General features: G+C 34.3%; 1 protein-coding gene and 1 long non-coding RNA gene across 4 annotated transcripts; one reads left to right on the plus strand and one right to left on the minus strand.

The window, feature by feature from the left end:
• coro2bb (coronin, actin binding protein, 2Bb) lies at positions 1–14670 on the plus strand. The gene is made up of 12 exons (XM_048159194.1): positions 1–392; positions 2425–2625; positions 5508–5624; positions 5759–5908; positions 5978–6142; positions 6594–6710; positions 6792–6896; positions 11852–11948; positions 12452–12564; positions 13258–13348; positions 13451–13584; positions 13977–14670. The coding sequence occupies exons 1-12, from the start codon at positions 378–380 to the stop codon at positions 14094–14096; spliced, it is 1425 nt and encodes a 474-aa protein (XP_048015151.1). The 5' UTR covers positions 1–377; the 3' UTR covers positions 14097–14670.
• LOC125247740 lies at positions 5950–16842 on the minus strand. Of its 3 annotated transcripts, XR_007180167.1 has the most exons (5): positions 16597–16842; positions 16189–16303; positions 15988–16057; positions 11827–11956; positions 5950–6087 (listed from the first exon to the last, which is right to left on the minus strand). It is a non-coding gene; the product is annotated as an uncharacterized LOC125247740 (long non-coding RNA). The 3 variants fall into 3 exon arrangements; XR_007180166.1 differs by having other exon boundaries at positions 15988–16303; XR_007180168.1 differs by lacking the exons at positions 5950–6087; positions 11827–11956 and adding an exon at positions 13951–14081.
• Between the last annotated feature and the right edge of the window lie 780 nt (positions 16843–17622).

Here is a 17622-nt window from a genome sequence, read left to right on the forward strand (position 1 = left end):
GGACTGGCCCTGAAATTATTTCATGATTCACAACACATGGCCTTTACATGCAGGACTTCAGAATGAAGCTTTCTTGTGAGATTCACCTGTGGACTGAACAGGCAGATTTATTCAGCACATGTTGAAGAGGGATCAGAGCCGATTCCAGCATGACAGTCAGACACGGCCTGTGTTATATAATCACTGGAGAGAGAGAGAGATGCAGGAGGAGGAGTCGTGTTTCCAGCATGTGTGTTTGTGTTTGAATCACAGACTCAACAGCAGCAGCAGATGTGTGTCATTTACTCTCTCTGTCTTTCTCCTTTAGCTTCCCTGCAGTAGATCAGCAGCAGAAGAGCATTCTGGGATCATTTGGAGCTCCAAAAGAGCAGATCTTCATGACCAAAGTTAAGGTAAGAAGACTGACACAAGAGTTTGAATGAAGATGCCGGATATAAACGGACAGGAAATAGTTAAGTCGATGGCTGAGAGGGCTGAATTAATAAAAATATTTTATAGTAAAAATGTTTTTTTCCAGTTAGAAATGCATATATATGAGTTGTCAAATCGATTAATTGCGATTAATCACATCTAATATAAAAGTTTGTGTTTATATAATATATGTGTGTGTGTGTGTGTGTGTGTGTGTGTGTGTGTGTGTGTCTATATATATATATTATATATATTGTATATACACACACATAAATATATATATACACATATTATTTAAACAAACTTTTATGTTAGATGCGATTAATCGCGATTAATCGATTTGACAGCAGTAATATATATATATATATAATAAATTTACTGCAAAATAATGAAAAAATACTGAAAATTAAATCCTTATTTTAAATTGACAAATTATATATAATATTTAAGAAAGCTTCAAATAGTTTGTTTATTTTGTTTTATCCAATGCAAAATCACTTTCATATCTTATTTTGTAGTAAAAATAAATTTAACTACCAACATTTTCTCTTGTTTTAAGCATATAACTCGCTAAATAGTGTCATATTAATGCTTAAAACAAGGAAAAACTATTTTCCAGTGTGGCAGGAAAAATAAACTTGATTCTTAATATTTTCTAAAATAAAATGCATCTTGTTTTAAAGACATTTTTCTCATTTGTTTGTTTATTAAGTTTTTTTACACGCCAAACACAAGATCAAAATCACAATCCATAAAATTTAATTTATTATGTAAAACATTTTAACTTGACATAGGATAAAAAAATCTAAACTACATTTGGGCAATAAATTCCGAAATATTCCATGTTTCTGAATAAAAATGTTTTCTAGCAGTATCCAAAAAAGTTTTTCATAAATAAATGAGAAAAAAAAAATACTGATTAAAAACTGTTTTTTGCCCTTAAAAATGATCTTAAAAAAATTATTATCCAATAAAAACAGGGAATGTGTGGGAATCTTGCTGGATCTTTCTTCATTTCTAGAGCTCTAGTTTCAAATACAATCACACAAGTGAGTTAAATTGTGATGGTTTGTGAATTCAGCAGTGCTCATGTTGTCTTTATATGAAGATATTAATATAATTCACTTCCTGTCTTGATCAGAGGGTGCGGATGGATCCCCATTGTGTTTGAATCCGCACGGGGGCAAAGCAGGAATTGAGCTGAAACAATAGCAAACAATGAAATGCAACTCCCTAAAACACAAACCACAGGACGAGAGGATGTTTTACTAGTCAGTCACTTCGACATTTTGCATTTTAACATCCACGCCATCTTTTTAGTGACTATTTTTCATAGCTGTTAAAGTTTTTGACCTATAGTGGACAATAAAATGGGTGAGAAACATTCATTCTGCATTTCTCTTCATCCACTATATAGGGTGCATAAGGCTGTAGAAGATTATGTGTAGCACATCCTTCTTCTGCAAATCCTCCAACTCATTAAATGGAGTTACACAATCTTGGTCGTCTGTGCGAACACAACATCACCCGCTAGATCAGAGAGAGAGAGCGGCGCGAGGGAAAATAGGTCATGTTCTCTGTGTGATTGTGACGTTTGAACATGTGGGAGGCGGCAGCTGTCAAACTCTGCATCGTATTATAAACCTCAGACAGAGTCACAAAACAGAAACCTGAGTGCTTCCCCATGAGAGGAAATAATAATTCTCTTGGATTAATCAACGTGAAAGGGTGTCACTATAAATAGATTGTATGAATATTGTTATTATATCATAATATGCATCATTATTATATCATAATTCATTACTATTATTGTTATTATTTTTTTATGGCTGCTGTTTTTGCTTTCACTGTATGTACTCCTTTTATTATTTGATTTTGTACCTTTTTAATCAAGAATGTTTTATAAATAAGAGAGGCAGAATACATATTAATGGTGAGTGATGTGTTATTACACTGCTGGGTTAGTCTGATTAGTGTTTGCACTCCATTTCTCACTGTGTTGTTCTTCTCTAGATGTCGTGGCACTCCACGTACAGAAGCTCAAAGTTCCGGCATGTTTATGGAAAGGCGGGAAGCAGGGAGGAGTGTTATGAGGGAATTCCCATCACACACAGCGTCCATGACAACCACTTCTGTGCCGTTAACCCCAAATTCCTCGCCGTGGTCACTGAGAGCGCGGGAGGAGGAGCGTTCCTCGTTATCCCACTTCATAAGGTAGAGTTAACTGAACTGATCGATCACCTGCATACTAAAACAAACTAGTTTAACCAACAAAGTGAAGCACAATCATACTGAGCATACTAAAACTAACTAGTTTAACCAATCAAGAACCATAATTGTACTGTTCATACTAAAACTGACTAGTTTAACCAACAAAGTGAAGCATAATCATACTGAGCATACTAAAACTAACTAGTTTAACCAATCATGAACCATAATTGTACTGTTCATACTAAAACTGACTAGTTTAACCAACAAAGTGAAGCATAATCATACTGAGCATACTAAAACAAACTAGTTTAACCAACAAAGTGAAGCACAATCATACTGAGCATACTAAAACTAACTAGTTTAACCAATCAAGAACCATAATTGTACTGTTCATACTAAAACTAACTAGTTTAACCAACAAAGTGAAGCACAATCATACTGAGCATACTAAAACTAACTAGTTTAACCAATCAAGAACCATAATTGTACTGTTCATACTAAAACTGACTAGTTTAACCAACAAAGTGAAGCATAATCATACTGAGCATACTAAAACTAACTAGTTTAACCAACAAAGTGAAGCACAATCATACTGAGCATACTAAAACTAACTAGTTTAACCAATCAAGAACCATAATTGTACTGTTCATACTAAAACTGACTAGTTTAACCAACAAAGTGAAGCACAATCATACTGAGCATACTAAAACTAACTAGTTTAACAATCATGAACCATAATTGTACTGTTCATACTAAAACTGACTAGTTTAACCAACAAAGTGAAGCATAATCATACTGAGCATACTAAAACTAACTAGTTTAACCAACAAAGTGAAGCACAATCATACTGAGCATACTAAAACTAACTAGTTTAACCAACAAAGTGAAGCACAATCATACTGAGCATACTAAAACTAACTAGTTTAACCAACAAAGTGAAGCACAATCATACTGAGCATACTAAAACTAACTAGTTTAACCAACAAAGTGAAGCACAATCATACTGAGCATACTAAAACTAACTAGTTTAACCAACAAAGTGAAGCATAATCATACTGAGCATACTAAAACTAACTAGTTTAACTAACCAAGTGAAGCATAATTGCACTGAGCATACTAAAACTAACTAGTTTAACTAACCAAGTGAAGCATAATACTAAAACTAACTAGTTTAACCAACCAAGAAGCATAATCACACTGTGCATACTAAAACTAACAGGTTTAACCAACCAAGAAGCATAATCACACTGTGCATACTTAAAACTAACTAGTTTAACGAACCAAGAAGCATAATAACAATGTGCATACTTAAAACTAACAAGTTTAACCAACCAAGTGAAGCATAATCACACTATGCATACTAAAACTAACTAGTTTAACCAACCAAGAAGCATAATCACACTGTGCATACTAAAACTAACTAGTTTAACCAACCAAGTGAAGCAAAACCATACTGTGCATACTAAAACTAACTAGTTTAACCAACCAAGTGAAGCATAATCGCACTGTGCATACTAAAACTAATTAGTTTAACCAAACAAGTGAAGCATAATCATACTGTGCATACTAACTCTAATTAGTTTTACCAACCAAGTGAAACAATCATACTGTGCATACTAAAACTAACTAGTTTTACCATCCAAGTGAAGCAAACCCATACTGTGCATACTAAAACTAACTAGTTTAACCAACTGAGAAGCATAACATACTGTGCATACTAAAACTAACTAGTTTTACCAACTAACTGAGGCATAATCATACTGTGCATACTAAAACTAACTATTTTTACCAACTAACTGAGGCATAATTATACTGTGCATACTAAAACTAGTTTAACCAGCCAAGTGAAGCATAATCGCACTGTGCATACTAAAAGCCGTACTAGTTTAACTATCCAATCAGTAATCATAAACATATTTTCGATACTAATACAAACTAATTTAACCATCCAACAAACTACAGCATAACCATATACTGTGTTTACTGAAACAAAATTATTTAACCAACCAACTGAAACATAACTGTTCTGTATATACTAAAAAATTAGTTTAACCATGCAACCAATTAAAGCACAAACAAGTTTTATATACTAAAATATAAAAGTACATGCTAAAACTAGTTTAACCATCCAGCCAATTCAAGCATATCTGTACTGTGCATTCTAAAACAAACTATTTTTTTTTTGTCAACTTTACACAGTAATGTTGTTTAACCAGAGATCATGTGCAAATCAGAGACTATAGTGATACATAAGTGTGTGTTCAGACACGTGTGCTCAGTGATTGGAGGATGTACTGATATCAATGTCAGGCTGGAACTGAGAGATGGAGACACATGTGACTGGTACAGATGCTCAATCAGCCCTCTGTTAGAGTTCTGATACTAGTTAGTTCAGTCCTCAAGCGTACACAAACTCTACTGAATCAAAATCACATCAGAAATGTGTTTTATTGAACTAAAGAGGGAGTAGTGAATTAAATGTTTTACTGCTCAACAAATTCATGGTATTTTGGGTAATGTGGCTGCTCAGATTTCTGTGGAACCACAATGGATAGTTTGTTTGTAGCGCCACTTTCTGGTAGAAATAAGAACTGCAGCCAAGAGAATTTTAATTATAATGGAAGTTGCTATACTTTTACTTTTACTCTATATATATATATAGTTGTTGTTTTATGTTCACTTTTAACCCAACAGATAAAAATTGCATATGATGATATTGAGTTTGGAGGAAAAAAAATCACAAAAATATTCTAATTTAAGACAGATGTTACCAACTTACAAAACCACTGCTAGACAAAACATTTGACTCAATATGTCATACATATTAGACAATTTTCTCATGTGACAACTTGCCCCTGTCTAAATATGAGCTCATTCTCTCTCAGCCAGGGCGAATAGACCCTCATCACCCAAAGGTCTGCGGCCACCAGGGCAGTGTGATGGACATCAAATGGAGTCCATTCATGGACAACATCATCGCGTCCAGCTCAGAGGACTGTACGGTGAGAAATAACCTGGTTAACCATGATGATAGATGATGATGATAACATTGATGCCAATGCAGCCTTGACCAGGGATGAATATAATAGTATCTAAATAATACTAAATAAAACTTGCCTTGACCTTTGAACTCCAGGTGAGAATCTGGCAGATTCCTGATGGCGGTTTGAGAAGAAACATGACAGAAGCTCTGATGATCCTGATTGGCCACAGCCGGAGGGCGGGGCTTATTGAGTGGCATCCCACCTGCAGCGGAATCCTGCTCAGCGCCGGATACGACTGCAAGGTAACCAAGACAACCAGAACTAGGTCTGAATGACAAAACAATGGTGATATTTTGTTGTTTACGGAACAGATTCTGATTTGGAATCTGGAAGAGGGCGTGGCTGTGAAGATGATTGACAGCCATCCAGACGTCGTCCTCTGTATGTCCTTCAACACTGATGGAAGTTTACTGGCCACCAGCTGTAAGGATAAAAAACTGCGGATTATTGATCCACGTTCAGGAAAAGTTATTCAGGTGCGTGCAGACGTCATATACTGGCACAAGCCAAGAAATGTTAATTTTGTATCATTCCAAAATATATATTTAAATAAAAAATATTTTATTTTTAGATTTATATTTTAACTGTACACTATATTTTTCTGAAAATGTTTGTTTAATTAAATATATTTCGTCGAAAATGTATAATTATTTATAATTGAATTGGTTTATTTAATATTGAAATGTTTCAGGTTTTTTGAGTTATTATTCAAGTAAAAAGAAATTGCAATAAAAATCTTCAAGAAATGAAATGCATTAAAAACAATAGAAGCATTTTGATTTTAATTTTTGTATTTTTTAAGAGCAGAACAATTTAAAATAAAATACAAAACTAGCCAAATAAAATAAATTTACCAAAGAAATTAATACAATTATATTTATATTTTAACTGAACCTGTTTAATTATATAATTTGTACATCCAAACAGGAAGCAGACTGTAAAAACACCAGAGTGAATCGCGTCGTGTTTCTGGGTAATCTGAAATGTGTCCTCACCACGGGCGTCTCCAGGTGGAACACCAGACAGATTGCATTATGGGATCAGGTAGGGTCTAAATGTTTTAATGTCATTAGGTGGACTAGAATAAGTCAACAAATTCATCTAGACATTTGTTTAAATATGTAGGATGACCTGTCTGCACCTGTTATGGAGGAAGAGATCGATGGACTGTCGGGCGTCCTCTTCCCGTTCTATGATGCCGACACACACATGGTTTATCTGGCCGGGAAGGTGAGTGAGCCTCTATTTACACTAAGTGCAAATAGGCCGCCTTGTTGACAGAAGTTATTTACACTAACTCCGCCCACCATTGTATGGAAGCCCGTTTCCGCCACTAAAAAAAAAAAAACGCCACTAAAAAAAAAAATTAATTGCGACTTTTTATCTCAGAATTCTGACTTTATATCACATAATTCTGACTTTATATCACATAATTCTGACTTTATAACTCGCAATTGTGACTTTATATCTCAGAATTCTGACTTTTTAACTCGCAATTGCGACTTTATATCTCACAACTGCGAGTTATAAAGTCAGAATTCTGACATATAAAGTCGCAATTGTGTGATAAAAAGTCAGAATTCTGAGATAAAAAGTCGCAATTGCGAGATATAAAGTCAGAATTCTGAGATATAAAGTCACAATTGCGTGATAAAAAGTCAGAATTCTGTGATATAAAGTCAGAATTCTGAGATAAAAAGTCACAATTGCGAGATATAAAGTCAGAATTCTGAGATATAAAGTCACAATTGCGTGATAAAAAGTCAGAATTCTGTGATATAAAGTCAGAATTCTGAGATAAAAAGTCACAATTGCGAGATATAAAGTCAGAATTCTGAGATAAAAAGTCAGAATTCTGAGATAAAAAGTCAGAATTCTGAGATATAAAGTCAGAATTCTGAGATATAAAGTCACAATTGCGTGATAAAAAGTCAGAATTCTGAGATATAAAGTCACAATTGCGAGATATAAAGTCAGAATTGCGAGATATAAAGTCAGAATTCTGAGATATAAAGTCAGAATTCTGAGATATAAAGTCAGAATTCTGAGATATAAAGTCACAATTGCGTGATAAAAAGTCAGAATTCTGAGATATAAAGTCAGAATTCTGAGATATAAAGTCACAATTGCGTGATAAAAAGTCAGAATTCTGAGATAAAAAGTCAGAATTCTGAGATATAAAGTCAGAATTCTGAGATATAAAGTCACAATTGCGTGATAAAAAGTCAGAATTCTGAGATATAAAGTCAGAATTCTGAGATATAAAGTCACAATTGCGTGATAAAAAGTCAGAATTCTGAGATAAAAAGTCAGAATTCTGAGATATAAAGTCACAATTGCGTGATAAAAAGTCAGAATTCTGAGATATAAAGTCAGAATTCTGAGATATAAAGTCACAATTGCAAGATACTAAAGTCAGAATTGCGAGATATAAAGTCAGAATTCTGAGATATAAAGTCAGAATTATGTGATATAAAGTCAGAATTATGTGATATAAAGTCAGAATTATGTGATATAAAGTCAGAATTCTGAGATATAAAGTCACAATTGCGTGATAAAAAGTCAGAATTCTGAGATATAAAGTCAGAATTCTGAGATATAAAGTCACAATTGCGTGATATAAAAGTCAGAATTCTGAGATATAAAGTCAGAATTCTGAGATATAAAGTCACAATTGCAAGATATAAAGTCAGAATTGCGAGATATAAAGTCAGAATTCTGAGATATAAAGTCAGAATTATGTGATATAAAGTCAGAATTCTGAGATATAAAGTCACAATTGCGTGATAAAAAGTCAGAATTCTGAGATATAAAGTCAGAATTCTGAGATATAAAGTCACAATTGCGTGATAAAAAGTCAGAATTCTGAGATATAAAGTCAGAATTCTGAGATATAAAGTCACAATTGCAAGATATAAAGTCAGAATTGCGAGATATAAAGTCAGAATTCTGAGATATAAAGTCAGAATTATGTGATATAAAGTCAGAATTCTGAGATATAAAGTCAGAATTGCGTGATAAAAAGTCAGAATTCTGAGATATAAACTCACAATTTGCGAGATATAAAGTCAGAATTCTGAGATATAAAGTCAGAATTCTGAGATATAAAGTCACAATTGCGTGATAAAAAGTCAGAATTCTGAGATATAAAGTCAGAATTCTGAGATATAAAGTCAGAATTCTGAGATATAAAGTCAGAATTCTGAGATATAAAGTCACAATTGCGTGATAAAAAGTCAGAATTCTGAGATATAAAGTCACAATTGCGTGATAAAAAGTCAGATTCTGAGAAAAAGTCAGAATTCTGAGATATAAAGTCAGAATTCTGAGATATAAAGTCAGAATTCTGAGATATAAAGTCAGAATTCTGAGATAAAAAGTCACAATTGCGTGATAAAAAGTCAGAATTCTGTGATATAAAGTCAGAATTCTGAGATAAAAAGTCACAATTGCGAGATATAAAGTCAGAATTCTGAGATAAAAAGTCACAATTGCGTGATAAAAAGTCAGAATTCTGAGATATAAAGTCACAATTGCGTGATAAAAAGTCAGAATTCTGAGATATAAAGTCAGAATTCTGAGATATAAAGTCACAATTGCGAGATAAAAAGTCAGAATTCTGAGATAAAAAGTCACAATTGCGTGATAAAAAGTCAGAATTCTGAGATATAAAAGTCAGAATTCGTGATAAAAAGTCAGAATGAGATAAAAGTCACAATTAAAAAGCAGAATTCTGAGATATAAAGTCAGAATTCTGAGATATAAAGTCACAATTGCGAGATATAAAGTCAGAATGCGAGATATAAAGTCAGAATTCTGAGATATAAAGTCAGAATTCTGAGATATAAAGTCAGAATTCTGAGATATAAAGTCAGAATTCTGAGATATAAAGTCTGAGATAAAAAGAATTGCGAGATATAAAAGTCAGAATTCGAGATAAAAAGTCAGAATTCTGAGATAAAAAGTCACAATTGCGTGATAAAAAGTCAGAATTCTGAGATATAAAGTCAGAATTCTGAGATATAAAGTCAGAATTCTGAGATATAAAGTCACAATTGCGAGATATAAAGTCAGAATGAGATATAAAGTCAGAATTCTGAGATATAAAGTCACAATTGCGAGATATAAAGTCAGAATTCTGAGATATAAAAAAGTCAGAATTGCTGAGATATAAAGTGATATATAAAGTCAGAATTCTGAGATATAAAGTCAGAATTCTGAGATATAAAGTCACAATTGCGTGATAAAAAGTCAGAATTCTGAGATATAAAGTCACAATTGCGTGATAAAAAGTCAGAATTCTGAGATATAAAGTCAGAATTCTGAGATATAAAGTCACAATTGCGAGATATAAAGTCAGAATTGCGAGATATAAAGTCAGAATTCTGAGATATAAAGTCACAATTGCGTGATAAAAAGTCAGAATTCTGAGATATAAAGTCAGAATTCTGAGATATAAAGTCAGAATTCTGAGATATAAAGTCAGAATTCTGAGATAAAAAGTCACAATTGCGAGATATAAAGTCAGAATTCTGAGATAAAAAGTCACAATTGCGTGATAAAAAGTCAGAATTCTGAGATATAAAGTCACAATTGCGTGATAAAAAGTCAGAATTCTGAGATATAAAGTCAGAATTCTGAGATATAAAGTCACAATTGCGAGATATAAAGTCAGAATTGCGAGATATAAAGTCAGAATTCTGAGATATAAAGTCACAATTGCGTGATAAAAAGTCAGAATTCTGAGATATAAAGTCAGAATTCTGAGATATAAAGTCAGAATTCTGAGATATAAAGTCAGAATTTATAAAAAGTCTGAGATATAAAGTCAGAATTCTGAGATATAAAGTCACAATTGCGTGATAAAAAGTCAGAATTCTGAGATATAAAGTCAGAATTCTGAGATATAAAGTCACAATTGCGTGATAAAAAGTCAGAATTCTGAGATATAAAGTCAGAATTCTGAGATATAAAGTCAGAATTATGTGAGATATAAAGTCAGAATTGCGAGTTATCAGAATGAGATATAAAGTCAGAATTCTGAGATATAAAGTCAGAATTCTGAGATATAAAGTCAGAATTCAGAATTGCGAGATATAAAGTCAGAATTGCGAGTTATATTGTCAGAATTGCGAGTTATAAAGTCAGAATTGCGAGATATAAAGTCAGAATTCTGAGATATAAAGTCACAATTGCGAGATATAAAGTCACAATTGCGAGATATAAAGTCAGAATTGCGAGATATAAAGTCAGAATTCTGAGATATAAAGTCAGAATTATGTGAGATATAAAGTCAGAATTATGTGCGAGATATAAAGTCAGAATTCTGAGATATAAAGTCACAATTGCGAGATATAAAGTCAGAATTGCGAGATATAAAGTCAGAATTCTGAGATATAAAGTCAGAATTCTGAGATATAAAGTCACAATTGCGTGATAAAAAGTCAGAATTCTGAGATATAAAGTCAGAATTCTGAGATATAAAGTCACAATTGCGTGATAAAAAGTCAGAATTCTGAGATATAAAGTCAGAATTCTGAGATATAAAGTCACAATTGCGTGATAAAAAGTCAGAATTCTGAGATATAAAGTCAGAATTCTGAGATATAAAGTCAGAATTCTGAGATATAAAGTCACAATTGCGTGATAAAAAGTCAGAATTCTGAGATATAAAGTCACAATTCTTTTTTTTTTTTTTTTTTTTTTTAGTGGCGGAAACGGGCTTCCATACCATTGTCTGATTAAGAACATAAAAATATATAAAAAACATATAAAAAAAAACCTGTCTAATAACAGGATCAGTGGTGTGGAGAGTAAGGCGAGAATCCGCTCATTCTTTTCCCATTGCATATCAGCTCAGAGAGGGGTTTATTTTAAATGAAAATTAAGAACATTTTCGAAAAGGGGAAATAAAGTGCCTAAAAGTGTTAACGGGTAGGGTTAATGACGGGCTTTAGGGACAGGCACAAATAATGTCCCAATAAAGCAGCATCCATGAATGATTTTAATAGATATCATATACACTGAGTATGTTGTTATTATTGCAAACTGTTTTATAATGTTCTACAATACACCAACTATAAATGGAATCTAACAACTATTTACATTTAGTGCAAAGAAAATTATGTCTGAACGTGCAGAACTGTGTGTGTAATCTTACCGTCGAGATCATCTGACGTCCACAGGGTGACGGAAACATCAGGTATTATGAGGTCAGTCCTGAGAAGCCCTTCCTGCAGTTGCTGATGGAGTTCAGGTCTCCGGCTCCTCAGAAGGGTCTGGGTGAGTTACTGCATCACCAAACGCATGATAGGAGGATCAGAGAGCTGCACGATTCTCGTTAAATTGAGAAACAGGATTTTTTGTTTCAAACAGATATCATGACTCTGAACAGACAACTAAACAAGATAACATGTAATTTCTGACAAAATGTTAAATGCTGCAGTCTATTTAAAATGTTAATTTATCTGAATTTATTATTAAAAAAAACGGGTTGAATGAATGATTCAATGACTCACTCATAAATACTTCATTTGTTTAATTACTGGATGAATCGGCGTTTTTGAATGAATGATTAATTTTTTAACAGTCGCTTGTCGCCACCTAGTGGCATAATGATGTAATGACACAATCGTTATTTGAAGCACCAAGTTACTTTCAAAAGGTGATTTGCTCTATCATAGACATCAGTGTTTATATCCGAACTATAAACTTTTATCCCAGTACTTTTGTGATAATATTAAGGTGGAGGTGAACAAGTCTGATCTGGTGACGTTTGCATGCAGGTTTGATGCCCAAACGCGGCGTCGATGTGGGCGAGTGCGAGATCTTCAGGTTTTATAAGCTGGTGACTCTGAAAAATCTGGTGGAGCCCATTTCCATGATCGTCCCGCGCAGGGTGAGAGAAACCAAGATTTTATAACATGGGGTTATCTAGCTTTAAAGACAAGATGAAATCAGATGCTTCTCTGAGTGAAGTTTAACTCTTTCCCTGCCATTTAGGGAATTCTCTGACAATCCATGTTTTCACTGTTACACAGTAGGGGGCGCTATTATGCATTTTCTGAAATAGTACAGAATCTCCGGATCAAAACACAGGCGAAGAAGAAGCAGAAACATTGCTGAGGCATATGTAAAATAACGTGATAAACAGCATATAAAGCAAAACTGCCTAACATGAAATGTTGAACCCAAAAAGAGAAAATGACTGTGAAGCTTTTGCAGTGTTGATGGACCCAATCTCGATTTCTGAAGCCGATCTGGAGGAAGTCTTTGACAAAAAATGTGATTTTCTCAGCTTTTATGTTTAAAATGTTCATAAAAGGATGCATGAAGCTAGAATTTTTGTTGTTGTTTGTTTGTTTAAAAGCAACAAGAAAATGTTCAAAAATGCTGGCAGTGGCTGGCAACTTTTTTAAATAACGCTGGCGGGGAAAGAGTTAATTTTACTTATATTCCAAGTCTTCTGAAGTCATACAATGGTTTGTGTGCATAACATACTGAAATGAAGCCATTATCCACAGAAACATCTTCCCTTCTGTAATGTTCTCCACTGTTATGTGTGTTTAACTATCATCTGTGTCTGCTGCAGTCCGAGTCGTTTCAGGAGGATCTTTTTCCGATGACGGCGGGCACAGAATCGGCCCTGTCGGCTGCGGAGTGGCTCAGTGGGATTGACAGAGGTGACATCTGCATCTTCATACATATCAGGGAATAAATGCATAAATAAACATGATTTGAATTCATTAATGCTGCCGTGTCTAAATGCATCTGTGTTTGTACAGGGCCAGTGCTGATTTCTCTTAAAGAAGCATATAAACGTCCAAATCCAGCAGGTCTCAGAGCATCAAAACGGGACAGACGGACAGTGAAGGGCATTGACTTACTGGAGAACATTTCTCCAAACACAGACAAAGAGGTGTGTGTGTGTGTGTGTTATTGTTTGGAGTTTCTCTTTCAAAGCTCATGAGGAGCTCTCATATACAGTATGATTCATGTAAAGACATAAAGCAGCATTCACAACCCATTTTATTAAAGTAATGTGATGTGATTCTGCTCAGAGAATAAAGGACGAGGCAAAGAGAACAAGATCTGAATAATTAAGATTTTTCAATGTTTGTGAAAGAGGAAGTCTCTTACGCTCACCAAGGCTTCATTTACTTGATCAGAAATACAGAAAAAAACAGCAATATTGTGAAATATTTTTACTGGGGTGCTTTTGAGAAACATCTGTGATCTTCTCCATTTAAGCTTTTGATGTCTAGGAGGAAAAAATGAGACATCCAAGAGATCACATGTGTGTTTTTTCAGCTGCTGAAGATGGTCTACAGGCAGCAGGACGAGCTGAGGAAACTCAAAGATGAACTTGGAGAAAAAGACGAGAGAATCCGACAACTGGAGCTGGAGCTCAAGAACCTGAGAAACACGTGACGACAAAACAGCTGACGGACCATGTTATTAAGAGCACACTGAGGAAATAATTGTTTTATTATGATTTTATGGATGTACTTTTAAATTTAATTATGTTATTTAAAATTTGTGTTCTCACAAAAAATGAAATTTCAGTCATTAGTTACTCACTCCCATGCTGATATTTTTACTGTGGAATTGATGTGTTGGAGCTTCGCAGTATTATTTAGCATCCACATTTTCTAACATTCTGCTGAACATCCACAGAAGAAAGAAACCCATACAGGTTTAACATGGCATGTTGGTGAGTAAATGATGAATTTTCAGATTTTGGTGAACTGCTCCTTTAAGATACAGATGTACAAATGAAGTCTTGATGTGTCCTTTTACAAAGAATTGTTAAGAAACAGATTTGCTTATGAAGTTCTTCAGGTTGTCTGCCAGAAGATGGCGCTACAGGAGAGCGAAAAAAGCAAAGACCCTCATCTCAAACTCTCAATCTGCTCTACAGATACATTCATGTTCATAATGATTGTGTTCGTCATTAATGCTGGCATGTACATATATATATTAAATTAAATTAAATATTGCTCAACCACGTTAAATTATATATATTACAAAAGATCCTTCTTTACAATTTACTCTACACTTTTTACTCTTTACTGAGTAATCTAATTACTTTTCCCTTGAAAAAGTAATTTATGCAATTGTATATCGTTTATTTTAAAGAAATAAAAGAGCATTTTCATGTCTATCCTTGTATTGTTCAACTGGTCGAGGTTGATATGAGATTTAGAAAGTAATTAATAAGCAATCCAATACTTCTTAGAGAGAGTAATCTAATTACACTGTTGAAGACGTATTAGCTACTTGCTTTTTTGAAGCATTAAAGGGTTAGTTCACCCAAAAATGAAAATAATGTCATTTATTACTCACCCTCATGCCGTTTCACACCCGTAAGACCTTCATTCATCTTCAGAACACAAATTAAGATATTTTAGTTGAAATCCGATGGCTCAGTGAGGCCTGCATAGCCAGCAATGACATTTCCTCTCTCAAGATCCATTAATGTACTAAAAACATATTTAAATCAGTTCATGTGAGTACAGTGGTTCAATATTAATATTATAAAGCGACAAGAATTTTTGGTGCGCCAAAACCCCTCCAAAAAAAACGACTTATAGTGATGGCCGATTTCAAAACACTGCTTCATGAAGCTTCAGAGCATAAATGAATCAGTGTATCGAATCATGATTCGGATCACATGTCAAACTGCCAAACTGCTGAAATCATGTGACTTTGGCGCTCCGAACAACTGATTCAACACAAAAGATTCATAATGCTCCGATGCTTCCTGCTTGTGTTTTGAAATCGGCCATCACTATATAAGTCGTTTTTTTTTTTTTTTTGGCCGCACCAAAAATATTCTTGTCGCTTTATAATATTAATATTGAACCACTGTACTCACATGAACTGATTTAAATATGTTTTTAGTACATTAATGGATCTTGAGAGAGGAAATGTCATTGCTCCCTATGCAGGCCTCACTGAGCCATCGGATTTCATCAAAAATATCTTAATTTGAGTTCTGAAGTTGAACGAAGGTCTTATGGGTGTGGAACGGCATGAGGTTGAGTATACTATAATGACATTATTTTCATTTTTGGGAGTTTCTTCAGTACAAATAGTGACTCATTCATACTACAAATGAGTTCAGGAGCATTTTTACTGCAGGTGGGGAAATTATAAGGTTTTATCTCTTTAAGAAAGAAATATCTGTGTTAGTTTAGCGTTAAACCACGACCAGATTGTTAAAGCTGAGAAGAGAAAGTCACTCGCGGGGTTCAAAGGAAGATCCAAAACCGCTCATTAATTGCCTCCAGGATTCGTGGCCTGAATGTGGATCTCTCACCTCATTTAGAATGAATGACAGATCCTTGTAAACAGTCGTGCAACGTCTGCAGCCTCCCACAGCATGTGTCCTGAAACACAACCAAAAAGCTTTGATAGCGTCCGCCAAGGATCCGCAGAAAATGTCAACGATAGCGCTCCGGTTTCACATAAAATGTAGAGATTTCTGACATTTGTCTCTCTGTGGCCAGAATGAAATCACCTCCAGCTGAATATTTGAGGCGCTGGAATCCAATATCAGAAGATGAACTTCAGCAATATCTTTTATTCTCAGCTACCACGATTAAGCCACGATCATTAAGAAAAGCTACGAGTGCCTTGGGATACAAAATATGATGTTAGTAATGTTTAAATGTGAAACATAACACAAAAAGGATTTGCGTGCCAAACGCATCGAAATAACTGATGGTAATTTACTGAACAATCTAGTGTTTTTTTGGGTGAATCATTCGTAATTGTGGTGTTATTTTAGCATGTAAACAACCTGATCCCCTGTAAAAATTGTTAGCCTAGCATACGGATGAATCCATGTCTGACGGATAACGATCGACAATATTTTTTCTGATAATATTTCACCAATGTCACAGTTAATTTTCTATCAGTTGTTTACCATTATAATTAGCAATGCCAGATCGCGAATAAATCACTCTTAATTGGATCTAATCCGGCGAACGGTTCGCGAGAAGGTCATATTGTTCACGATTCAGTTTGATTCATTTGAACAGTTCACTCACGTGACGCACTGTTTCATTTGCAGCGGTTTCCTCACAGCGTAATGTACGTTAGAATACAAAATGGAGGCGCAGGTGGATATTAACAAAGGGTGTGTCTCAATCAGTTCCCTAGCTCCCGAGCTCGTGAATCAGTATATCCTGTACACGAATTCGGGCACTGATAAGGACAGTAAAAGATGCTGGTTCACTACACATTGGGACACTTATGACTCTATTTCCGGCGACGTGACAACGTCCTCATTGTACAACATCACTACTGGTATTTATGAACAACAGAGCTGATATTTTCTGACATTACTTGTAATGTTATTTAAAGGTGCCCTAGAATCAAAATTTGAATTGTACCTTGGCATAGTTGAATAACAAGAGTTCAGTACATGGAAAAGACATACATTGAGTTTCAAACCCTATTGCTTCTTCCTTCTTATGTAAATCTCATTTGTTTAAAAGACTTCTGGAAAACACGCGGATGTCAACATAACACCAACTGTTACGTAACAGTCGGGATCATTAATATGTATGACCCCAATATTTGCATATATGCCAGCCCATATTCAAGGCATTAGACAAGGAAAGGCAGTATTAAGGTCTGGATCTGTGCACAGACAAGGTAAGCCAGCAAGAACAACAGCGAAAAATGGCAGATGGATCAATAATAATTGACATGATCCATGATATCATGATATTTTTAGTGATATTTGTAAATTGTCTTTCTAAATGTTTCATTAGCATGTTGCTAATGTACTGTTAAATGTGGTTAAAGGGGGGGGGGGGGTAAGCTTCATTACCTGTCTAGCAATGTATGTTTATGCTGAAATATAATAAAATAACAGTTTGTATTTTTAAAAACATCTATCGCGTATCGTTATGTGTAGTGAACGCTTTAGAACTTCCATTAAGGG

Source organism: Megalobrama amblycephala, linkage group LG15, assembly GCF_018812025.1.
Source record: "Megalobrama amblycephala isolate DHTTF-2021 linkage group LG15, ASM1881202v1, whole genome shotgun sequence".
In the NCBI taxonomy this organism is placed as follows: domain Eukaryota; kingdom Metazoa; phylum Chordata; class Actinopteri; order Cypriniformes; family Xenocyprididae; genus Megalobrama; species Megalobrama amblycephala.

Coding starts and splice junctions, on each gene's coding strand:
- coro2bb (XM_048159194.1), top strand. Junction 12,565..13,257: donor CCATGATCGTCCCGCGCAGG/GTGAGAGAAACC, acceptor TGTCTGCTGCAG/TCCGAGTCGTTTCAGGAGGA. Junction 13,349..13,450: donor GCTCAGTGGGATTGACAGAG/GTGACATCTGCA, acceptor GTGTTTGTACAG/GGCCAGTGCTGATTTCTCTT.